General features: G+C 48.2%; 1 protein-coding gene across 2 annotated transcripts in view; it reads left to right on the top strand.

Moving 5' to 3' along the window:
* The window catches only part of KCND3 (potassium voltage-gated channel subfamily D member 3), a 202,736-nt gene extending 185,935 nt beyond the window's left edge, over window positions 1-16,801 (top strand). Inside the window, exons 2-7 of one of the 2 annotated variants that reach the window (XM_032594359.1) lie at window positions 5,923-6,085; window positions 12,126-12,227; window positions 12,569-12,658; window positions 14,125-14,181; window positions 15,359-15,606; window positions 16,358-16,801. In XM_032594359.1, the coding sequence (XP_032450250.1) occupies window positions 5,923-6,085; window positions 12,126-12,227; window positions 12,569-12,658; window positions 14,125-14,181; window positions 15,359-15,606; window positions 16,358-16,559 (862 nt within the window). In that variant the 3' untranslated portion in view covers window positions 16,560-16,801. The remainder of the gene's footprint in view (window positions 1-5,922; window positions 6,086-12,125; window positions 12,228-12,568; window positions 12,659-14,124; window positions 14,182-15,358; window positions 15,607-16,357) is intronic. The other variant, XM_032594360.1, reaches the window with a different exon arrangement.
* Window positions 16,802-25,052: the final 8,251 nt, after the last annotated feature.

Here is a 25,052-nt window from a genome sequence, read left to right as displayed (position 1 = left end):
AGCCCTACCTGATGGGGTTACTGAGAGACCCACAGGTGCAGGTAAAGTTCCCAGGGTAGGCTCCAGTACATGATTCCCATCCATCCTTCCGTTCTCCATCCCTTCTTCTTCAGGCCAAACGTTCCTGGCCCCTTGATCGTTTTCCCTATGAGAAGAGTTCCAGACAATTGACCATCCTAACTCTGGATGTGATCTAGTTAATCAATGTCCTGTAGAATATATAGTGCCCAGAACTCCACACAGAGGTCTAGAAGTGGTCGGCCCCAAGGGGCAAGTCTGAACACCTACTCCCTCTTTCTAGACATTAGCTGTTTAGCAGCTGCATTATGCTGGTGGCTGTGTCAAAGTTAAAGTTCCCTGGTGATTTTTACCACGGATGGCTTTCAAGCTGGTTTTTCCCATCAGCTATACAAGTCATTGATTATTTGAATCAAAATGCCAGTGTTGTCATTCATCTTTGTTAGATTTAATCTGGCTGGTTTCACCCATGATTACAACCTGTTAAAATCCTTTTGACTCCAAAAGACCTCAATTCATAGTAGCGCTGTCATTTAGAAATGTGAAGAGCTTGCTTTAAAATAACCAGCAGTAGACAGAGAAAGGCAGATACTCTGTGATTTCGCTTAAGCGTGGAATCTAAAAAAGAAAACAAACGAACAACCAAAACACAATAGAAACAGCCTCATAGATAAAGGAAACAAACTGCTGATTACCAGAGTATCTAATGGATGAAATACGTGGGGTAGATGAAGGGGATTAAGAAGTACGAACTTCTGGGGCGCGTGGGTGGCTCTGTCGGTTAACCATCTGACTCTTGATCTCAGCTGAGGTCATGATCTCACGGTTCATGAGTTCGAGCCCCGTGTGGGGCTCTGCGCTGACAGCACGGAGCCTGCTTGGAATTCTCTCTCCCTCTCTCTCTGCTCTTAGCCCATTTGTGCTCCCTCTCTCTCTCTCTCTCAAAATAAATACACTTAAAAAAAAGAAGAAGCACAAACTTCCATCTATGAAATAAATAAGTCACGGGATGTAATGCACAGCGTAGAGAATAGTCAATAAGGTTGTAATAACTTTGTACGGTGACAGATGGTAACTACACTTATCATGGGCATCATTGCGTGATGTATAAAAATATCGAATCTCTATGATGCATGCCTGAAGCGAATGGGATATTGTACGTCACCCCTACTTCAATAAAGAAAATTAATTTAAAAATAATAATAACCAGGGGCACCTGGGTGGCTCAGTTGGTTGAGCATCCGACTTCGGCTCAGGTGATGATCTCACAGTTTGTGGGTTCAAGCCCCGCATCGGGTTCTGTGCTGACTGCTCGCTCAGAGCCTGGAGCCTGCTTCAGATTCTGTGTCTCCTTCTCTCTCTGCCCCTCCCCTGCTCACGCTTTGTCTCACTCTGTTTCTCAAAACTAAATAAATGTAAAAAAAATGTTTTTTAATAAGAATAATCAGCAGTACCCTTATCAACACCATCATCATCATCATCATTATCATGGGATCCAAGTGGAAGAAGGTTAAAACAAAAACGCTGATTTGTTGGTGTGCAGAGTCCAAAGGATTGAACAGTGAAGCCATAGGAATGGTGAGAGTGAAGCCGGTCCCCAGAATTAGGGCAGCAACTCAGTCTCCATCACCCTCCCCTTTCCTCCTCTCGCCTCTACCTATGCGTCAGCCTGCTCCCTCTCTGACTACAGCCTGGCTTCTTCCCGTGGCAGAAAGCGGCTCCAGGGTATTACTTGTTGCAGCGTCAACCTCCTTGAAGAGATTGGCCTCATCTCAAAGGCAAATATCCGGGGAAGGGAGAAAGTCGCCGGTATCATTAGCCAGCCGGGGGAATGCACTTCACACCCACTGGGACGGCGAGCCGCAAAAGACAGTTACAAGTGGTGGTGAACATGTGGAGAAAGGGGAGCCCCAGTTTAGTGCTGCTGGGAATGCAAGGGTGCGGCCACTCCAGAGAACAGTTTGGCAGGCCCCCTCACTGTTAAACGTGGAGTTACCACGTGACTCCTCAAAATTTGTGCGCGAACCTGCAGAACAGAATTTATTCATTTATTCATCGTAGCCTAGAAGTGGAAACAACCCAAAGGTCTACCCACTGATGAACGAAAAAACAAAATGTGGGACATCCGTACAAGAGGATGTTTCTCGACAATAAAAAGGGATAAAGAAGTGACACCTGCTACAGCAAGGATAAACTGTGAAACCTTAGCACATCACGCTAAGTGAAGGAAGGCAGACGAGAAAGGCCATGTATTGTATGATTCCATCTATATGAAATGTCCAAAATAAGGAAACCCGTAGACACAGTAAGTGTCTAAAGTAGTTTAGGGGTTGCCTAGGGCTGAGGGGGGAGAGGTGTGGAATGGTCACCTACTACTATGGGTGTGAGGTTTGGGGCGGGGGTGATGAAAATGTTCTAAAATTAGACTCTGGGATGGCAGCACAACTCCATACATACACTAAAACATATTGAATCGTATGATTTTCAAAATTTTTTTTAATGTTTATTTATCTTTGAGAGAGAGAGAGAGAGAGAGCATGAGCAGGGGAGGGGCAGAGAGAGAGGGAGACACAGAATCTGAAGCAGACTCCAGGCTCGGAGCTGTCAGCACAGACCCCGACGCGGGGCTCAAACCCATGAACCATGAGATCAAGACCTGAGCTGAAGTCGGACGCTCAACCAACTGAGCCACCCAGGTGCCCCTGAATTGTATGATTTAAATGGATGAATCATATGATATATAAGTTATATGTTAATAAGGCTATTAAAAAAAAATGAATCCAGGAAAGGAGCTCATTGGCCCAGCTTGAGTCAGATGCCTCCTTCCAAACTTGTTAACTGTGCCTAGTGGCAGCAGGGGTGTAGGGGAAGGTTTGTAAGAATACGGCAGCTCCTCTGGATGGAGGTTCTGTCATAACAATGGGGCACAATTCCTAAATGGGTAGGCTATTAACAGACAAAACAATAGGGGCCCACCGCACTGGCTATTTATAGAGAATTTACATTTACCCAGAGACAACATTAAGTGCTTCTCCTGAATCATCTGATTAATTATTACAACAAGCCTGTAAGTTAGATATATAAAACCTCTTTTATATTGGTAGAGGCTCCGCTTAAATAACTTTCCCAAGGTCACTTAACCAGTAAGTAATGTGGGGCTGGGGATCAACCTGGGACCTGTCTCCGGTCTCCTCTCTCAATCATTAGGCCATGCTGCCTCCCTCTGGCTTTATATAAGTTGTTGAAACATTCTGGAACACACCACTGGAGACCTAGCTTTAGATTCATTCTTTATTTCATTGACTTATTTACCCTTTCACTAAAGGAGACCCTTGTAACACGAAAGCCATGAACTTCCCTTGCTGGCATAGGACAATCTTTGGGAAGGGTCAGAAGCCTGGAGGTGTTTGTTCAACCCCTCCCGACCACACTGCTATCCACACCCGTTCCTCCAGCTTGTCAAGGGTACGAAGAACTGGGACGAGAGCACACCTTGCTAAAATCACGACCCGGCGGCCTCCTGATTCGCCAGCCAGTTAACCCTCTCAAAACAAGAAATAAGGTTAATTTGGCAAGTTGCGTGCTTAGTGAGCAATATAGCTAATTTTCCAAGCGTTCGCAAGCTGTCCACTTAATACCTGCTCTCAAATTCTGCCAGCAGTTTCGTGGCAGAATTGATGGATGCCAAGCCTGTTGGTCTGTGGTTTCTCGGACTTCCTTGCCTCCTCTTCAGAAATATCAATACAGCTGTTTTTGGCCTCCAGTCTCTTGGTATTTCTGTGCGGCGCCATGGTTTCTCGACCGTCATGGGCCGTGTTCTGCAACTCCATCTAAACATCCCTCCTGTCTCCTGGGGTGCGATCCAGGTGCGCCTGTGATGTGCCTCCGCTGAAGACAGCTGGGCCCTCGCCTGCCCTCCCCTCCCCTGCCTCAAGCTCCTCATCCTTCTTCCCCACATTTGTCCCGGCCTTTCTCAGAGGAAGCCTGGTCTCCTGGGTGGGAAAGGCGGAGAGCGCATGGGAGCTTGGTTCTGTCATCTGTTACCAGTGGACCATCTGCGCCAGCAGCAGGCAGAAAGCTCTGCTCCTTGTTCTCTCTTCCAGTGGATGAAACCACCTTTCTGTGTCCTGAGCATTTTTCACCACCTCAGTCACCCGAAAATGTAGCCTTTCTGACGATGTGCTTCCATACTCCTGCCATGCTTCATTTCCACCCATGGTCATGAGCTCGATGTGCACCTCTCCGTCACAGGCCGGAAAGCCTCAGTAACATGATTGGCCTCTACGGGCAACCCCCTTTTCTTCATCGTTGGGATTATTTGAACGTGGGACAATCAGCTGTGCTTTTAGAGTTTCCCAGCAACAGAGACCACAGAGGCAGCTTGAGGCAGGGCAAAGGGCGAGACACTGAAGGAGAAGGAAGGAAGGAGAAGGAAGTGCCTTCTCCAAAGAGGAACCTAATTCAGAGGGTGTTGAGGGGCTTCCGTGAGGTCACGTGTTCACTCACCAAATGTGTGTCAATGGCTGGCATCGCCTCCCAAAAGCCCCTGGGTGCTTAGGAGATGAGGACCTCACACTTCTGAAACTGTTCACCCTATCCCCTTCCACATCCTCTCTGCATCCTCCGGACACCTGGGTCCCCTCAGGACAGGTGACTTTGAGCCCCACAATTTCAGCGGCATCAATTCTGGTCACCCTCCAAACACGGAGAGGGCAGGGGAGCGGGGAGATGGTGTCGTTGGCTTTGGCCAAAGGAGACATCAGAGCTCTTCGCTTAATAAGGCCTTTAATTTATCTCAATAAAGAAGAGGCTACACACTTAACCACTGTGGAGAGTACCTTATTGATTGGAGGAGAGAGGCTCTGGCCTGCCTGCCCGGGGATGCGCGGGAGCCAGGCCAAGCCAGTCCCCAGGGGCAGCCACCAGGGTGTGAAGTACTTATGAGAGGTCCTCTGAGCTCTGAGAGGCACCAGCACTGTCCCAAAGTGGCTCCGCGGCTTCCGGGGCTGGGTTTTGGAGCTCACGGTTGCCCTCCAAGACAGTGTGGTTGGTGGGAAAGAGACGAAAGCCCAAACGTGGGCAGTCTATCTGCCGGTGAGCCCGACTTCCTGTATCTACACAATGGGGCCAAGGACTCCAAGCTCACAGGGTTTGCGGAGCTCATGTGAGGTAAGTGTGCAGGAGTGCTTTGTGCGTGGTGAATCTCCACGAGGAGAGGGCGGTTTTCTTACGTGTTATTTTGATAGACATACGTGAGATGGTGCTGCTTTCCTTCCTAACACTCACCCATGGCTGCTCGCTGCATTTGGGACAAAATCCATACTCCGTGTGGTGACCTCCACCTCCTTTTGTACAACCACCCTCCATGCCCACCCCACCACCCACGGGTCTGTAATCATTCCCGCAGCAGGCCACGCTCCCTCTTGCCTCAGGGCCTCTGACTTTCTGTTCCCTCTGCCTGGCACACTCTTCCCCAAGTGTGTCCCCTGACCGGGATCCTTTACCTTCAGATCTCAGCTGAAATGTCAGCTCCTCAGAGAGGCCTTTCCTGACCACGCTCCTCGCACCTGGAACAGCACCTGTCTCTATTCTCCTCCTAGAAATAAAGACAAGTCAGTGTTTTTATGTGTTCACTCACTTGTTCATGGTCTTCTGCTTGTAGGTTGTTGGCTCTGGGAACACAGGGATCTTGTCTGTTTTTGTTCAGTGCCAGGTCATAGCAGGAACATAGTAGGCACTTTAAACAATTGTTGAATGAATGGATGGGTGGGTGGATGGATGGATGGATGGATGGATAGGTGAGTGATGGGCAGGGATGTCTGGCTTATTTCCCAAGTGACCCTTCTTCCTCACACCTGTTTCTCTCTGTCTCTGTCTCTGTCTCTGTCTCTCTCTCTCTCTCAGATATGGAGATATGGTGCCCAAGACAATTGCAGGGAAGATTTTTGGTTCCATCTGCTCCCTGAGTGGTGTTCTGGTCATTGCCCTGCCGGTTCCTGTGATTGTTTCCAACTTCAGCCGGATTTACCACCAGAATCAGAGAGCCGATAAACGCAGGGCACAAAAGGTAAGCCTCGGCCCTGGGAGGCTGGGAGACAGCACCAGACAGGGGCCTGGCCCTCTGCTTTGTGCCGCTATCACAGTCAGGTCGCCAGGCCTGGACTGCCCGGGCGGATCCCAGCACAGACGGCCCCTGGCTTTGGAAGGTAAGGCAGCTTTGTGTCCCTCCCTACCTACCAGTGTCCTGCGTTCCAGCTGCCAAGTGCAACAGACCCTCATTTATCCATAAGCTGATGATCTCCCTCCTGGATGTTCCACACAGTTTCCTTGAGCCCAGGTTTCCCCTTCAAGACCTCAGCCACCAACACTCAGCAGTGCCTGGGCCCCTCCCTCTCCCTGCCAGGAGCTTACTGGGGAACGTCATTGCTTTCCAATACCCTATGACGGCCTATACAAAACATCCAGACAAGACATACATGTGCTGAGAAGAGAATGAATACTCAGGATCGGGGAACATCCTGAAGCCACTGAGCTCCAGAACAAAAGGCACGACGGACGTGGGTCACCTCAGGGTGTTTAGGGTTAAGGCGCAGAGGTGCAGCTGAAGACCGGGAGGACCACTGCCCTGAGAAAAGTGTTGGCGGTGTCCAGAACACCGCGTGAGAAGGCAGGGCAGGTGGGTGCCCTCCTTCACTCACAGAGGAAGGGAAAGGTCTGACAGCTTTAGTGCACTTTTAGGGCATCCGGCTAGTGAATTGCCAGATTCCTATCAGGAAAGGGGAGGACCGAAGGGGGGGGTTGTTCATTTCTCTTCTGACCTGGGCTGAAATAGGGTACCCCTTAACCTCCAGGGCGTACGGTCAGAGCCTTTCTGGGTACAGTGGACAGGGGAGACCTTGTTGAAAGAGTCACTTATGGAGGCCTGAGATTTCGTGCCCTTATTTTACTCTTCCTTCTCCTTTCTCCTTCCTTCCTTCCTTCCTTCCTTCCTTCCTTCCTTCCTTCCCCCTTCCTTCCTCCCTCCCTCCCTTCCTTCCTTTCCTTCCTCCCTTCCTTCCTCCCTTCCTTCCTTCCTTCCTTCCTTCCCCCTTCCTCTTCCTTCTTTCCTCCCTCCCTTCCTTCTTTCCTTCCTTCCTTCCTTCTTTCCTTCCTTCCTTCCTTCTTCCTTCTTCCTTTCTCTCTTTCCACAAACATTTTCACACCTACTGTGTGTCAGGCCCTATACTGCGTGCAGCTGGGTAGTTTTCTCACCCCCTGATCCCTGCTACTGGCCTTCCACCAAGCAGGGCTTCCTTGACATATCAGAAAAATCCAGAATTTCAGAACATATCTGTGTATGCTGACTGAAACGAAGTCACAGAGTTCATGAAAGTTCTGAAATGTATGGTAATTTACGTATAAAAATACTTAATAATATATATTATGCAACTATATCATGAATCCAGTTGGCTCCTACTTCTAACAGATCCCCTTGTGTGTGCCCTTGTGGTCACCCCCTCCGCCTGTGCTGAGGTGCCTTTTGACTTATCTTGACCTGGGTCTGTAATGTTGCCAGCCTGCCTTAGGTTCATCTTCTGGCTCCGTGCTGTCCTCTCCATCCTCTCCAGCACCCATTTCCTGCCTTTTTGCCCAGGGTCCAAGCTTTCCCACCCCCACCCCTGCAAGCCGTCCCAGAAATAGAAGTCTTATCTTGTTCCCTGTTCAAGTCAGCTAGCAAATGTGAACAATATCTAAATTCATTATGCTGTCCTAAAGAAAGGGCTACAGGAAAACTAGGATCTGCCTTCCAAACCAAGTGGCCTGAGGCCTTGAAGAGCCAGGGGTCCTATAGCAAACCCCCCCCCCCCCCCACCCAGGAGCTAGGCTGAAACAGGTGTTTGGTCTAGTGGGTGAGGGTCCAAGGAATCCCCAGCTCACACACTAGCCTCCTGCTGTGTCCACTCAGACTGGGCTTTAGGCCGCTCCTGTGGCTCCCTTGCCCTCTGTGCCCTCTGTGTCTTCTGTGCCCTCTGTCCCTCAGAGCATCACATCCCCTGCCATTCTGCCCCTGCCAAGAACAGAACAGTGGTCCTTTCCCGTGGAACTTTAAAAAGCCCACCCCATACAGAAGGAATCAGCCTTGGCCTATCCCTCCCTCTGGCTGCTAAAGATGATCCTCCCTCCCGTCTGCCTCCTTCCCCACCCTCTTCTCTCTCCCTCTGAAATCAGAGTAAATATTTACAGTGTTTTCACCTTGCCTGGATACTGTCTCTCCTCAAGGTTGCTCAACTGTCTCTTTCACCTTGGGCTTCTTCTGAGAGGCAAAAAACAAAAAAAAGAATACAAGAATACTGCCTGCTTCCAGCACTAAGTCTGTCACCATGAGGCAAGGAAGGCAGGTACAGAGGATGTAGTGACGGTGGAGAGATGGGACAGGCAGGAGGTCATGGAAGCTGAGAATTCTCAGCCCAGACCACATAGGAGCTAGACAGCCCTGAGGGTTAGCTCCAGTCCACCTGCCTCAGGTGTAAAGGAAATGCTTAAAAAGTTATCATCCTTTCCTGTCACAACTGGTTTGCTTGAGATTGTTACTAAAATGGCTCCATGACCATTTGCTTCAGAGACTAGGTTCTCGAAGCCACGTGAATTGGAGACCAAGTAAGGAGGTCTAGCAGCGGACAGAGAGAGGGGAGCATGTGGAGTGGGAGGGTTTTTTCAGTGGAGATGTTTATTGAGATAATTATAGATTCACATGTAGTTATAAGATTATCACAATCAGGGTATGGATGTTGATACAATCCACCAATCCTATTCAGACTTCCCCAGTTTTACTTGTACTCATTGTGAGTAGTAAGTGTGTGTGTGTGAAGTCTGATACAGTTTCATCACCCATGCAGGTTCATGCACCTGTCACCTCAGTCAAGGTGCTGAACGGCTCCGATCCATAAGGGCTCCTCCCAGCCTACCTCTACCCTGTCCCTAACCCCTGGCAACCATTTATCTGTCCTCCATCTACATGTTTTCCTTTCAAAAACGTTACATAAATGGAGGTAACCATTTGGGAGATTGGTAACCGTTGGGAGATCGGCTTTCTTTTCACCTCACGTAATTCCTGGAGATTCATCCAAGTTGTGTGTGTCAATAGTCCATTCCTTTTTCTTGTTGGGCAGTATCCCATGGCATGGATGTATCCCACGCCACGGGATTATAAGAACCACGTTTTTAGCTATTATAAAGTACTGCGAACGTTCACGAACAGGTTTTTGTGTGGACGTAAGCTTTAATTTCTCTGGGATGAGTGCTTGGGAGTACAGTTGGCCGTGTTTTCGTGTGGCTTTTCCGTGCCTCCCTCTTTTTCCTTCTTCTGCCTCTCCCAGGGCAAGAGATGTCCATACTCATGGCCCAGTAGCATCTGCCAGCCAGCTAGGAAGTGCTTCCTGGGGCCTGACAGATTCTTGAGCACAGATGCATCTGGAACCATACCCAGAGGGACAGCATCTTCCTTCCAGACCTCTCCTTCAACCCTGGAATCTCCATCCCTGTTGAAATTGCAACTTCCTGGGCTTTGCTAATCTGGCTTAGAAACTTGCTGGCAGGAGTTGAAATTGAGGGAAGGAGGAGGGGGATGTTATGGAGGCAGCATTTGACCCGAAGGTTGGAAGACCCTCCAGCCCCACTGCCTGGCCCTGGAGAAGTTACTTCCCCTCGTACCCTCAATTTTCTTGTCTTTAACGTAGCCTAGGTGATGCCCACATTCTCTTTTAACCTCTCACGTTGTGCTTATGACCAGGGGAGGAGAGAGAAGCTGACCAGTCCGCACAAGGATGAGCCCACCACAAGGGCCTTACTGATGGATTTCTGACCAGCTGTGAGGGATCTTCTTCCTTCCTGGGTCTTCACCAGCCTTGCTTGAGCTCCTGCTCAGCTCACAGCTCTGTGTTAGACGCTGAAGATAAAAATACCCCATAGGCCAGACTCGGGCTCTCAGGAGCTCAAAGTCAAATGAGAAATCCTCACCAAATTTCATGTGCTGGGTATGGTTCTGCAAATACATTGCAAACCTCTTTATCCTGTGTGGGAAATGATTAAACAGTGTTGTGCATTTGATATGACAATCTGTTGCTCTAATAGAGCCCAGGGTAAGATAAGATTAAAAGAAGTGCCAAAAGGAGAACAGGAGAATCTTTCATCTCTAGAAAGTAATGAAGACAGACCCCAGATACGGGAAAGGTCTGGCTCTAAGTGGTGCAATCAAATTATAGAAGGCAATAATGAGCTTGACACAAGCGGATTTCCATATGCAGCTCTCAATACCCAGTCCTCACCCAAGGCAATAACAGCCGCATCCTCAAATGGTGGGCAACATGCTTGAACATAGATATCTTGGCCAAGGGGAGGGCTGGCGCGGGCTCCCCAGGGAGGACACCTGGAGCTGGGATGAAAGTTCTTTGCTCAGAGGAAGAGGACTGACAGGGCTTACTCACCATCCTTTCTTGGCTGGATTCCCCTTTCCATTCTCTCCATCCAGAGAAGCCCTCTTCCTCAGATTCCCAGGTAGATCTTCCGGGCCCAGGTCCTGGTCTCATGCCCATATTTAGAAGCCAGGAAAGGGAGTTGAGCTGTCCCCACAGGGACACGTAGGCCACAGGAAACAAGAGATACAGTGTGTCCTTTGTGCTTCTATTGACAGCCTGGATCTGACTCCCTAGCATCTTTTGAGCACGTGAACCAGCCAAGCAGGACACTTGGAAGGGACGCTCCCCCGTGCTGGGGAGAGAGTGACGAGAAATGGAAATTGCCACGATTTTCCAAGGACACTGGTCCTGCCCAGTGTCCATGCGGAAGTTACAGGGGACTTCTGCAGAGGCAAGAGGAGGGACCCCTCTGCCCCAGGATGGGTCTGTGAGTCCGTGGGCTCTGCTCCCAGCGGCAAGGACCTGGAGCCGACCCTGGGTCTCCAGGAACCCGGACTCTCGCTGCATTTTCTTAAACCAGCAGGAAACCCTCTACGGTTCCTTTCTCCCTCTTCTCCCAAAGACTCTTCCCTTTCAGCCTCCCTCTGTGGTTGTGCTGCAGTCATGGTGACACTGATTATGGTCATTAGGAAGGAAAAGAGCAGCAGCACGTTCAGTGTGTCCAGCCTCCCGGGCCTCTGCAAGCAAGACAGATGCACTTGCATTGAGATACCGGCCCTGAAGGCATCTGCTGAAGGCACCAGGCTGGAGCTGGGGAGATTTTCAGTTGTCCTAGTTAAAGCCAGAGTGGCATATGAAAATGTGCTCCACCCCCCCCCCCGTCATACACACACCGGCCCCCATGTCACATGCACCTGCTCTCATTCCCACAGACACGCGTGACAAAAATATACATGTATTGGCACATCCATGCATGAATCCACTCCCCAAAACCGAAATGCAACTTTAAGTACACTCATTAATTTAAAAATTCCTAGGCATTGGGTACATATCAGTGAACAAAACAAGAACTCCTGTCCTCAAGGAGTTTACATTCTGGGGGACAGTTGCAAAATAAACACAGAAACCAATTACTACCTTAGTAATAAGTGCTAAGGGAAAAAATAGAAAGAAGGGAAGATGTTAAGAAGTGGTGAAGGGCACATATGCACACTCCTTGCTTTCCTCATAATTAACTGATCCTTGGGCACCTGCTGGATGCGGGGAACCGCACTGGACCCTAGGGGACAATCGGGAGAGCTGTAACGTATGCTCCTTAATACCACTGGCAGTCTAGTTAGAGATGAGACATACTCTAATGTGATACTGAGTAGATAAAGGTCATAAAGCTTTTGGAAAGAGGGAGGACTTTGATGAGTGGTATTTCTCCTGCCGGGATTCCATCAGGGCTCTCCACCAGAGAGATGAGTGGAAACCCCCAGGAACTCTGACCAGGACCAAGCTGCACTAAGTGGGTACACAGAGTCTCAGACCCGGTCCCAGGATCTATAAACAGAGATCCATGCGGCTGGGAAGAAGCCGCTTCCTCCCCTTCATCAGACCTCATCTGGGATCGCAGCCGTGCAGGGGCAGCCCGCTGCCTCTGGCTTTTCCTCCCAGGCTTGTTGTCTCATTTCTCAGTCTCTCTCACTCTTTTTTCTCTGCCGATTGCAGAAGGCTCGCCTGGCCAGGATCCGCGTGGCCAAAACGGGCAGCTCCAATGCCTACCTGCACAGCAAGCGCAACGGACTCCTCAATGAGGCACTGGAGCTGATGGTAGGCGCCGGCGGGACCCGGGCTGGGGAGGTGGGCTTGCTTTCTCTTCCCAGGGGCACCGCCACCCCAAAGCCCCAACACGAACCCTAAGGAAGACATGTTTCCAGACCCTCCAGGGAGCAGCCCCGTCCACAGACCTCTCCCATAGGATTATCACCACTACCCCTAACCCAGCTGTAGACCAAGGGCCACCAGCCCAAAAGCTAGCATGTTCTATGGTGACCCTGAAATTTGGTCCATCCCGATTTTTCTGGTGCTCTCCCACCTCCTGTGGAGAAGTGAAGAGATGGAGACGGGAAGAGTCACCAGCTTCATCCTTAGCCTCTTTTTTTTCTTCCTAGGGCACCCCAGATGAGGAGCACATGGGCAAGACCACTTCACTCATTGAGAGCCAGCACCACCACCTGCTGCATTGCCTGGAGAAAACCACTGTGAGTCCCAGCCCAATGCGCTTCTTCTCACCCCTGACCCCCGACTCTTTTCTGAAGGCCAGAACTCACAGAGAACTCTATGCGCATGGCCTCGCCCTGGGCCCAGGCTTCAGAAGTCGGAGTCGCCTTTAGATCCAAAAAGTAGCAATGGGTTCTCTGTTAACCCTCAGGGGGAAAACCCCAGTGAGTGGGGCACAGTCACCCGGGTAGGAGGCCAGCTCTGTCCTGCAGCAGTGCAGGAGGTTGGTCCCCCCACCCACAGCCTTTCTGCAGACCCCTACATAGTCCCCATAGCCCACTTTGTGATCACTGAGAGCTAAGGGCTCCGCCTCTCCGTTTCTCAGTTCCGAAGGCCATCACTCTTCAAAACTAAGGCTGAATTTATCCTAGATTGTTACAGAAGAGTGGAGAAGGGCGTCAGTTTTTGTCCTATCCCTCGGGCTAGGTTGCTGCAATTTGTGAGTCCTTCCTTTGCTCCCTACATAGCTCTTAGGACAGAAGACAGTGAATGAAGGAGGCGGTGCCTACATTTCTGTGGCCAAGGATGTTATCAGTACCACCGCTTCTTCATCACCCTGTGGCTCCCAGGGAGTTCAGACTCCACAGGGCTTATTGTTAAAATAGAGCCGTGGTTTAGGATGCCGTAGCTGGAATGTGGCATGATGCTTGTGCCTCACAGACAGACTGAAAGGAAGGGCAGTGGGGCCAAGCCTGGACCCTTGGCAACAAGTGTTAGGAATAGCAGGGAAGAGGAGAAGTCAGGGTGGACAACCAAAGAGAGACATGGTGAAACCCTTCCCTGTTCCTTTCAAGGCCCTCCCTCCCCAGAGAGCCCATGGTCAGGGCTCAGCACCCTAAGGAAGGACCTTTCTACTTCCGAATGTTCCATATCCTGGCCTCTAGATGCAGGGGGAATAGATGTTAGATACCTCTAAGTATGAGCCAAATGTGGACACTATGGATGGCAGTTGAACCCAAAGAGGGCTTCCAAAATGGGAAAGTACTCTGAAAACCCTAGTTTCCCGGATTTATCAACTATGTCTGACGGTCAAGAACTGTACAGGTGCATCTAGAATTTCTCTCAAAGACTCGGAGCTTGCCAACGGGATAGGCCCAGATCCAACTGCCCTTTCCGAGTTGCATGTGCTGGGTGGAATGTGCCAACTGAAAGGATGTGGGTAAAAAGATTTGGGTTTGAAGGGCTGGAATGTTGGCATTGAAGAAATGAGGCTTTGGGGCCGGAGGGACGGAATGCTGGCATCGAAGGGGTGGAATGCTGGATTTGAGGGAATGAATGTCGGACTGTGGGGGTGGGGGGCTGGGGTGAAAGAGACGGAATGCTGGATTTCGGGGTGGGGGGGCGGGGAATGTTGGGATGGAGGGACTGAATGTCGGTACTGAGCTTGGGAATGCTGGAATGTACAATCAATGGTGTTTTTATCTTCTGTTGGCATGTTGTCCTGTAGGGGTTGTCCTATCTTGTGGATGATCCCCTGTTATCTGTACGAACCTCCACCATCAAGGTATAACTTTTTAAAAATTCAATTGATGTGTTTTTCTCTCTGATTCTTCTGAGTCTGTGGATTTCCTCCCTTCACCCCCCGGTCTGGTTCTCTGCATGTGCCGTTGGTTCTTCTGGGGCTTATTCCTACCTCTACTGCCATACCCAGTACCAGCTCAGGCTTTTTTTGTGCCCGACAACCCGACTGCCTTTCTGATTCCCTCTTTGGACCTCCCTGAGGGCGCGGAAGGGGTGGCGGAACGTGGCACCCATGTTGCTATCCCCTGGGCATCCGTGTGCCACTTTCCGGCCCCGCAGGGACTCCTGGTACTGGCTTCCAGGGCTGGTCTCTCTCTGTACGCTGTTCTCATGCTCCCTCTCCCCAGACTTTCTCCTCACACTGGCGGCCTCGGCCAGACCGTTCATGCCATAGACTTTTAGTCACCTTGGCGAAACAGCCGTTTTTTAAGTTATCCTGGGTTCAGCACCGGAAGGCTGTTGTTAGCATCCCTTCCCATGCTTACATTAACGACTTAGGGAATCCTGTGCCTCCGGATATATTAGGGGTCCGTATCCCGTAATCAGGTGGTGGGGGGGGGACAGGGGGAAGCACCGTAGTTAAAAGAAATCATAACCCTGACATTTTGGCCCCATGGGCCTCCAAGAGTAAATAAAGCCCTCTCAATTCCGTGAATAATCCAGGGCCTTTAAAAGCTGATGTCTCACACTAACCCGACATTCGTACTGATGTCACCCATTAGATCCAACCTAGCGTTAAAGACTGCCTAGCATACTGGCTACCCAAGGCCAGTGACTCCTTGTCTGCCACTTCCAGGAGGTCGTGTGCAAGCCCTGCCAAGCAAGGAAAGTCTGCTTCTAGCTCTAAGGACACCACTACACCCCTTCAGGCCCTCTGTATCCCTTCAGCTCAGAGCTGCAGGTGGAGTTATTGTCACAGCAGGATTTAACATGCAAGCCCCGCCCTTCTGTCTCGTGGCCAGGGCTGCCAATAGGAATCTTTTTCTTTCTTCATTTGGTGCCTGTGGGACATCGCCCCTCTGGGATGCTTATCGGTGCTCCGCGCAGCTGGGAGCCTTCCTCTCAAGGCCCAGACAGAGACAGGCGGCCCCACGGGGCATGGGGGGCTCATCCCCCTCCTTCCCGTCTCCTCTTCCTACTTCTCCTCCTGCTTCCCGCAGAACCACGAGTTTATAGATGAGCAGATGTTTGAGCAGAACTGCATGGAGAGCTCGATGCAGAACTACCCGTCCACAAGAAGTCCCTCGCTGTCCAGCCACCCGGGCCTCACCACCACCTGCTGCTCCCGCCGCAGTAAGAAAACCACACACCTGCCCAATTCCAACCTGCCGGCCACTCGCCTGCGCAGCATGCAAGAGCTCAGCACGATCCACATCCAGGGCAGCGAGCAGCCCTCGCTCACTACCAGGTGGGTGGCTTCCATCCCTGCCAGTCCCCAAGGCTTGAGTCGCGCCAGTCACAGAAGGAAACAGTCTCCGCGTTAGGAGACCCCCCAGCCCTCCCTCCCCCTTATCTAATGCATCATCCTTGCAGGTTAACCCAAAGGCTCTTCAGATGCTTGGGAGGATACCATAGCAGGTTTAGGCCCGATGTGGGGTTAGATACCGGAAGATACCAGAAACAGTAACTGGCCATGGTGGGGGGGGGGGGGGGCGGGAGGAGGGGGATGTACCCCAGTGCAAAGAATGGACTGTTTTCTCAAGGAAACAAGTGTCACAGTTGTGTTAGACATGGCTCATCTCAGGCTGCTGTTGAACCACAGACTGACCTTTTTCCTCCTTTCTCTGCTTACACTTTAGGCCACTTCCCACTATCTCCAGTGAGTGGCAAGGAATTCAGGGAAAGCAAAAAAATGCCACAAATAATAGGTAAACAGTCGTGGGAGGGGGTACAGTCTAACGTATCCCCTGAATTCCAAAGCCCAGCATACGTGACTTTGCGATTGTTAGAAATGATCATTAGAATGGGTAGGGACAGGCTAACTACCAAAAACGGAGACAGAGGGACACTGGAGCTTCCTCCTAGTTACCATGAGCTAGACATGTCGGAGTCAAGGACGCTTTGGGACACCAGCAAGAGGAACCATCACCAACTCACTCTTTATTTTCTTCTTCTTCTTCTTCTTCTTCTTCTTCTTCTTCTTTTTTTTTTTACCCCAGTCGCTCCAGCCTTAACTTGAAAGCAGACGACGGACTGAGACCGAACTGCAAAACATCCCAGATCACCACAGCCATCATCAGCATCCCCACCCCACCAGCGCTAACCCCAGAGGGGGAGAGCCGGCCGCCCCCTGCCAGCCCCGGCCCCAACACGAACATTCCTTCCATAGCCAGCAATGTCGTCAAGGTCTCCGCCTTGTAAACCCACTGGACAGAGGGCCGGCGCGGGGAGTGGGAGTGGAAGGGGCTGGCATGTTGGTGAGTGGCCAGTGGGACCACTCCCTCCCCGTCCTCGCTATCTCTGCCTGCCCTGTTGCACCCCTAGCACTGAAACTTGTGCCTGGAAGGAAAAGGAGGCAGCAAAGGGGCACCCGAGGTTCACTGCTGCTAGCACGGACGGACGTGGCCGTGGCTGTGGCCCTGTGGTCCTGCATCTGGGGCCAGAGGAAGTGGGGTGGGGGGAGATGGGGGATGGGGTGACGGGGGTGGGAGGGTGGTATAGAGGCTGTGTGCCAGGACGGGGCCTGGAAGGGGGGGAGCCTCAGACCAAATAACAGTTGTTTCTGGAGCCCCCAGTGAGGAAAATACAAGACCAAGAGCAGCACAGAGGCCGAGTTGTCACATGCAAAACAGGAAGAAAATATAACACTGTGTATTTAAGCACCTTTTTCAAGGCTCTTAATGGATAATATTTATTCATGGGAAAAGGTGGAAAACAAAACACCAACGGATTTTTGTGACATATTTTTCTCCATGGACCCAATACCTTTGAACCAAAACAATGCATTTTGTGAGGGTTTTTTTTTCTTCTTTTATAGCAGAAGCTTTTAGGCTAAGAAGTCCGTTATTGCTGAGTTCTCTCTCCATTCCCCCAGGTGGGTGAGGTCAACTGAGCCTGGGCCCCCACTGCCCAGCTGACCTGCACAGAGCTGCCAACTGACCACACAGCAACACTTACCCTCTGTATGTCCTCTGTCTCTGTCCCTCTCTGCTTCACCCCCTGGCTGTTCTTCTCTGTGTCCAGCCATCTGTCTCTACATGGACCCCGGTGATCCTGAGACGTGTTAGTAAAGCCTTCTCCTACTGCCAAGCACCTGCAGACTCGTGCCTGCAAGTTGTATCTGTGTGAATGCAGCTGTGGAAGAGAAAAGAATAAAGCCAAAAAGGGAGAGTTTAGGGATGAGGGAAGTCCACTCCCTTGTGATTGGAACCACTGGTGTTTGGGGAAAAAAGGGACTGACCAGAAATTTCACGCTGGGATCTTGACACAGGAAATAGCCAATACCTGAGAGGCGTGGTCGAGTCTGGTGTGTGCCAGTGAAGAGAGAAGAGCCCAGGGCTCACAGCTGTAGTCGGCCCCGGGGGCACCTTGTTATGTACCCTTCTTACAGGACCCACCATAAAGCCCATCGGAACTCTGCCAAGAGGCCCCATTAACAGTTTCATGCAGAAAGGGCAAGGTTCTGGCTTACCTTACAATTAAGGCAACTCCCATCCGGAGGCTGCGGGAGATCGAGCCTGTGTGCTTCAGTGAAGGATGCTCCAAAGTGCAAAAGCAAGTGAGAGATTCTAGATGAGTCTTACGTGGTCTGAAAAATGACTTGAGGTCTGAAGAGTCTTCAGGCCTGATGTCCCTGAAGGTAACTGAAATGGGGGCGAAGCCTGATCACCTCCGTGCAAGTGAGGGAGTGACTGTTAACTTCTGGAGAACCTGTTCAAGTGGTTTACACCCTGGTGGGACTGGGAAAAGAATTTCTGGAAGCCTCCCACCATTTTCACTGCTTAGAGCAGAGCAGGTGGGCCTCAGGATGAGAGACAGGCCCCTTCCCGCCCTCCCCAGTTGCAGTCTCTCTGGCTTGGCCTCTGAGATTCAGAAGCTCCTCATCCATTCTACAGTTTAGTGGTTAGCAGTTCAATTGTAGGCCAAGAGCCTCTCTGCCCGCCACAGCCATCTAGACAAGTTGCACTAGTCAGGAACCTAAAAACACCTTCAGTGGGCTTCCCTATGTCCCCAGCTCTGTTGAGCCTGTGGAAGGGGAAGGCCAGTGGGTTCTGAGATGGCTCCTAACCAGAAGGTGTGCAAAAGGGCAGAGGAGAGGGAGCCTTCGACCTTTATCTCATTATACTATCCTCACTGACCACTGACTGAGTCCTTTCTCTCGGTCCAGCCTCCAAGATTTCCCCCTAATATGAGAATGGGGTGGTTTTGACCTTCTGAGCCTGTGGTCTAAGTAGACAGAAAAGCTTTGCAACTACAGATGAATATATACACAGGAATATATACACAGGAATACACACACACACACACACACACACACACACACACAATAACAACAACCTAAACACACCTGAGAATCAGTACTTAAATCCGTTCACTTCATACACATATCCCATTAGGGAAGGGGAAAGACTGGGCTGGACTCCATGCAGAAGGCAGGCAAAGGACTAGAAACGGATTATTTCCTTTGAAAGAATGGTAATGGAACAAAATTAAGCATATCTAAGTATCTAAGTTTACATCATAAAAACCGAGTCACAGGGTGCCTGGCTGCCTCAGTCAGTAGAGCACACGACTTTTGATCTCAGGGTCATGAGTTCAAGCCCCACGATGGGCGTGGAGCCTACTAAAAAAGAATAAAAACTGAGTGCAGAGTAAGGAATAAAGAGGTAAATAGGAACATGGTTGCATACACATACAAACAGCCTGTGTTTAAGAACCGGTCATCACAGGGTTAGAGTAATGACTGATCATTATGACTGAGCGTGTTAGTGCTTCCCACAAAAATTAATGAACAAATTTTTAAAATCATGTCCCACATAATTTCTCATTTTTTGACCCTAATTAACTATTTTGTATTCCTTCAATTTCATTTATAAATCTCACTTTAAGCCAGTTCCTAAGAGACTTCAGACTGTCCCCTTCATCTCCATCCCCCAACGTAGCTGCAGCCAGGGAGAAGAGACCCAGCTCACCAATGGTCCAAGAGATGTCAACCCAGGAAAAGGACTCCTCTACACAAGAGAGAACAGCAAGACTACACTGTTAGAAGACTTTTGTGAGTAAACAAAAAGGCCTGAGTGTGCTGGATCGGTTCAATGACTAACTCATTGGCCAGTGACCGAAGAACCGGGATATCAGGGTTTTCTGGAGGTAATGGCTTTCTGGGGCAATGATTCCTGAGTTTCTTGAACCACTTCAGCATAATAGAAGATTCCCGAAACACCTTGCCCCATTCAGTCCCACTAAGCATCAGAGAGGGTTAAAAATAATAATGATAGTAATAGGCTATGTTCAAATGAATGGAAACTTAGAAAACATCGTATTAAGAATGTATTAGAACTAAAAGGCATTAAGAATATCTAATTGATTTTCCAGCATAGAAAGCTGAGGCCCAGAGAAATTAAGTGACTTGCTCAAGGTCATGTAATCATTTAATGTCCTAGCTGGGACCAGAACACAAGGCCCTTGGCTATTAGTCTAATGCTTTTTCCACTACATTCGCTGCCTCTAGGAGCAGTGATGCTTCGGAGAAGACCCATCAAAGAATACATGCTGTAATTAGAGACATAGTCTTATGTAAATGTCAATACCACTTGGACACAGCCCTTGGAAACCATTTGACTGTGCTAATACAAACCATCTTTTGAAGCCACCATTCTCTGGGTGGAACCAGCTATGGACTATCAATTCTGTCCAAAACAAACACAAACAAACAAAAGGTGAACAAGTGAACAGTTTTCCTTCCGTCTAATGCTACTTCTTCTCAATGAAGAGAGGGCTAAAACATTTCAAAGCATCCCTTCCGGGGTCCTTTTGATCCTTACTACTATCTCTGATGGTAGTAGGTCAAGTGACTAAGTCCTTGATTCACAGAGAGGGAAAACAGGTGGAGAGAAACTGAGTGACACAGCATGGCAAGTGAGTGGCAGAACCGTGATTGTGATCCAGGGCTTAGACTTCTCGCCCTGAGATTTTTCTTCCACATCATGTTGCATTACTCTGGGGCTTGCTTATATTTTTAATACTTGGATTTCAAGGGTGGTGATTAGGGGGAGGAAGCATTCCATTCAGGAGCACCGGGAACCGGGACCTCCAGAAGCAAACTCTGTACGATTTCGCCTTCATCCCCCATTCTTAGAACGTGTCAAATTCAGGACTAACTTCCGACTGAAAGACCAGATATTCTCAGTGACAGTTGGACATAGTCTACAATCACATGGGAGTTTAAGGCCAGCAAGTAGAAAAGTAAAACTAAGGGGAACAACGAATTTGAACAGAAATTAAAGTGGACAGTTAATGCTGATCCATGGTTAACAAGAGTCACCTTGTGAATGTGCTAAGGACTTTTACCTAGTTTTCAAATTACCATTCCTGCAGTTCAGGATCGTGTCACTTGGCCAGAATATAGGCAGAAGTGTACATTGAAACGCGTATGTAGATTTTTTTCCTTGACTTTTTAACTTTGCAGAGGTAGTGGTTGTAATTGAGCTAAATCTAGATTCTAAGACTATCAACGAAGTCCAGTGGTCCAGGCTCCCTCACTTCAATTATCAGGTAGCTACAAGGCAGAAAGATCCCAATGCTGTTAACCTAAGGCAATAGTAGTTTCCCTTCTAAACTAGTTGGCATGGTAACCATAAGAACCTGGAAGACTTTTATTTTCCCTTTCTGATTTCCTTATGAAGTCTCATTTGCAAAGCTTTAAACTGACTGGATGAAGGAAAACCATTTTTATGATCCATGACCCTTGGAGCCCAAACAGGATCATGAAGAGAAAGTGGCTATCAGAAAAAGAAATAGCTTTAAAGGGGTTCCTTTTGAGTCTTGTTTTCTATTCAGAATGTTCTATGTTTTTCTCATCAAGTGTGGGAATGACATTTATCTTAGCAGGTTACTTAACTACACTGGATGATGTCACTCTAAACCAGTGTAGGGCACTGACCCAAATCCTGGGGGGCTCCTTGGACCAATAGACTATTTTACAAACCTGGGAGGTGGGAGGGATGGTATATTTTTGATAATCAGACATTCCAATGTAATGTTTTCCTTAGAGGTCACCTCCCCATTAATGTTATCGTGAAAAACATCAAGTGTGTTCTTTTCTATTTTCATATAATAAATGGGCTTTGCTTACCAACATCACAATGGCAAAGAAATACTGTACAAAACCGCAGGAAGATAAAACATGTGAAAACTTTGTATGAAAAAAAAAAAAACTCTTGAGTTTCCTGTCGTCTTCTTTTGAAACTGTAGTGCATATGTTAAAACGTATTATCATTTACAGTATTGAGTCATGTGCCACTGCTGTACCTGATGTATCCAATCTGGATTAAACAAACTATGTGCCACAAACCCTAATGTGATTAGGAATGTTTGTTTTAATACCAATTCTCCTGCTATACACTAGAAAATACGGGTAATTTGAACAGAGAGGCGTTCTATCTCGCCAAAGAAAAGCCACAGAATCTCAGAAGTGTGTGTAAGGGTCTCGTCTCATCTTCCCTCCTCCACCCTCCCTCAACGCGAGCAACCTCTTGACGACCTGGATCACAGATCTTGCCTGCTCCCATGCTTTAGTCATGGATGTCCACAAGCACTGGATTGCATTTGTCAACAGCCCTATTTTGAGACCAGCCCCATATTACTAAAAGAAAATCTGCCTTTACATAGCAGTACTGGTTCTGCTGAGAATATATTTACTCCTTCATCTAAACCAGGGTCTTAAAACTAAAGAGAAAACCCAAAATTAAATGATGTGTAGGGCATGGCAGGAAGCTTGGGAATTAGGTGATGGAGGCTTACATTTAGGTTCTATTGCTTACTTGCACGATTTCCCATCAGGACTGTGTTTCCTCATCTTAAAAGTGGGGGTACTATTGTTGACAGTGCTGCTATGAACATTGGGGTACAAGTGCCCCTATGCATCAGTACTCCTGTATCCCTTGGATAAATTCCTAGCAGTGCTATTGCTGGGTCATAGGGTAGGTCTATTTTATAAAAAAAAAAAAAAAAAAAAAGTGGGGGTACTGGATTAGATATCTTGAAGATTTGCTCTCACCTTAGTAATTCTGATTTAGGTTGAGAAGAGGCATTTTCATATTCCACCATAATGTGAACAACACACATTCCCAGCAACAATGGAAATCCTTTTAATTTCCCCATGACTACATCCCAATCAATGAAAACCATGATAGAAATGGAACGTCAAGGCAAAAATGCATGATGCCCAAAGGCCTTTCAAGTTGGCCATGAAATTCAGACGCTCATATCCTTATCGCCCACTAGGTGTCACTACGGATCCACAGCTCACATCATCCAGAGACCAGAAACTGGAAACCAGATGTGCACGGAGCAATACATGCTCCTTTTTGCTAAAAAAAACACTCAGTGTTAACTGGGACATAGGTGTTTGTTGACAGAGGCACAAAACAATATTCTGCCAAAACAATAGAATACCCTTGTGAAGGATCCAGTTCCAAGGTCAGCTATGACTATCAAAATTATGTTTTCTTAAAGATTAACAGGTTCATTTACATTTAGGGGAAGGGGAAAAAACCGAAAACTTCAAAACTACTCCTTGTCTCATATGATTTGATCTGCAAGTACTATAATTCCTATTCAATTATTTTTAGCACTCAGGGGCTAAAGTTTACCTTTAAACCACACTTTTTTTCTTTTAATATTTTTTTAACATTAATTTTTGAGAATGAAAGAGACAGAGCTTGAGCGGGGGAGGGGCAGAGAGGGAGGGAGACACAGAATCCAAAGCAGGCTCCAGGCTCTGAGTTGTCAGCACAGAGCCCAACGCGGGGCTCGAACTCACAGACCACGAGATCATGACCTGAGCCAGAGTTGGATACTCAACCGACTGAGCCACCCAGGCACCCCTAAGTCACATTATTAAAAGGTAAGTGATGCTAGAATACTTAATCTACTTTAGAAAATGTTATTTTTATTACCCAAATAGTTTGTCTTCTAAGTCAGAATTATCTACAGCTGCAGGTTTCCTAGAGCTTTCTCTACATGTTAATACTACTAACCTAATTTAAATTAAAGCTTAACTAGAATAGTGGTATTTAGTATATTGTTTAGTATTCTAGAGTTCAGACATTAAGCCAATTCACACTAGCCTTCATCCAAATCACCTGAATTTATCAAGGCTCTCTATATTCATAAACTGATTTTTCTCTTCCAGAACTAAAAAGTATTTTCTCTTATTAGTCATATTTTAATTAAATCTTGGAACTGGAAGGGAACCTAAAAATCTTCTAGTCTAACCCCCTCATTTAATTGATGAGAAAACTGGACCCTAAGAGGTCATCTAACAGGTACAAGGTGAAAAAGGAGGCGGCAACCATCTCTGCCCCGACAAATGCTCTTTCCACTACACAATAGCACTCTCACATGAATTCACCTGAAAACTACCTATGGTTCCTAACAGATTATGGAGCAGTCACCTTGACTGCAATTCTTTTTTTTTTTTTTAATGTTTATTTACTCTTGAGAGAGAGAGAGAGAGAGAGGAAGGGCCAGAGAGAGAGGGAGACACAGAATCCGAAGCAGGCTCCAGGCTCCAAGCTGTCAGCACAGAGCCCGACACGGGGCTCGAACTCACGAACCACAAGATCATGACCTGAGCTGAAGTCGGACGCTTAACTGACTAAGCCACCCAGGCGCCCCACCTTGACTGCAACTGTAGACAAAAAAGTCTAACCAGGCACAAATAGCAGCCGGTTCCTTCCACAGCCACCACCAATAATTTGGGAAGGTAACTGCTGAAATTTCCCAAACAAATGCTTATGGAAAATGAAACCATCAGTATTTTCAGATATGTGTATGCTCCCCTCCAGCTTATTTTCCTACAAAAAAAAAAAAAAAAAAAAAAAAAAAGGCAAACACAAAATAAGATAAACCTTGAGAGAATCCAATTAATTTCAAGACTAATGGGTAACCTCATCTCTAATTAAGATGCAGCAGTATCCTAATTAAAATCCCCTAGCAATGACAGACTGTGAACTTGGCTGTATTGTGGGGGGAAAGGGTAGAGAAAAAGAGGTAAGTTCAATTATATAGCAATGACGGGATCTTACTGAAATGTGTGTAATTAAAGTCTCTACCTCTTAATGACATGCTGGACCTAATTATGGATTTGCTATTTACAGTGTTAATTAATTCATTCTAACTTGGCAATACATGTACAGTACAGATCCGTGTAAGTAAAGCCTACCACTGCCCAACCCAGATGACAGGAATCCGAATTAAACAGGAGTTTAGGGTAGTGGTATGTTGAGGGTTGTGGACAGTAAATGACAGTGGCTGTGGATGTTTGCTGAAAGCCTGGAGGAAAGTGTTGGTAGTGCCTAGGGAAGTATGTACACAGAAAAGAAGAGCTTTCCTTTTAAAAAGTTAAATACAGGGGCGCCTGGGTGGCGCAGTCGGTTAAGCGTCCGACTTCAGCCAGGTCACGATCTCGCGCTCCGTGAGTTCGAGCCCCGCGTCGGGCTCTGGGCTGATGGCTCAGAGCCTGGAGCCTGCTTCGGATTCTGTGTCTCCCTCTCTCTCTGCCCCTCCCCTGTTCATGCTCTGTCTCTCTCTGTCCCGAAAATAAATAAACGTTGAAAAAAAAATTAAAAAAAAAAAAAGTTAAATACAAATCTCTCTAGACATGAGGGGTTTTCTCACCACAATTCCAAT

This window comes from Lynx canadensis, chromosome C1 (assembly GCF_007474595.2).
Source record: "Lynx canadensis isolate LIC74 chromosome C1, mLynCan4.pri.v2, whole genome shotgun sequence".
Taxonomy (NCBI): domain Eukaryota; kingdom Metazoa; phylum Chordata; class Mammalia; order Carnivora; family Felidae; genus Lynx; species Lynx canadensis.
This window is presented reverse-complemented; position numbering and strand designations above follow the sequence as displayed.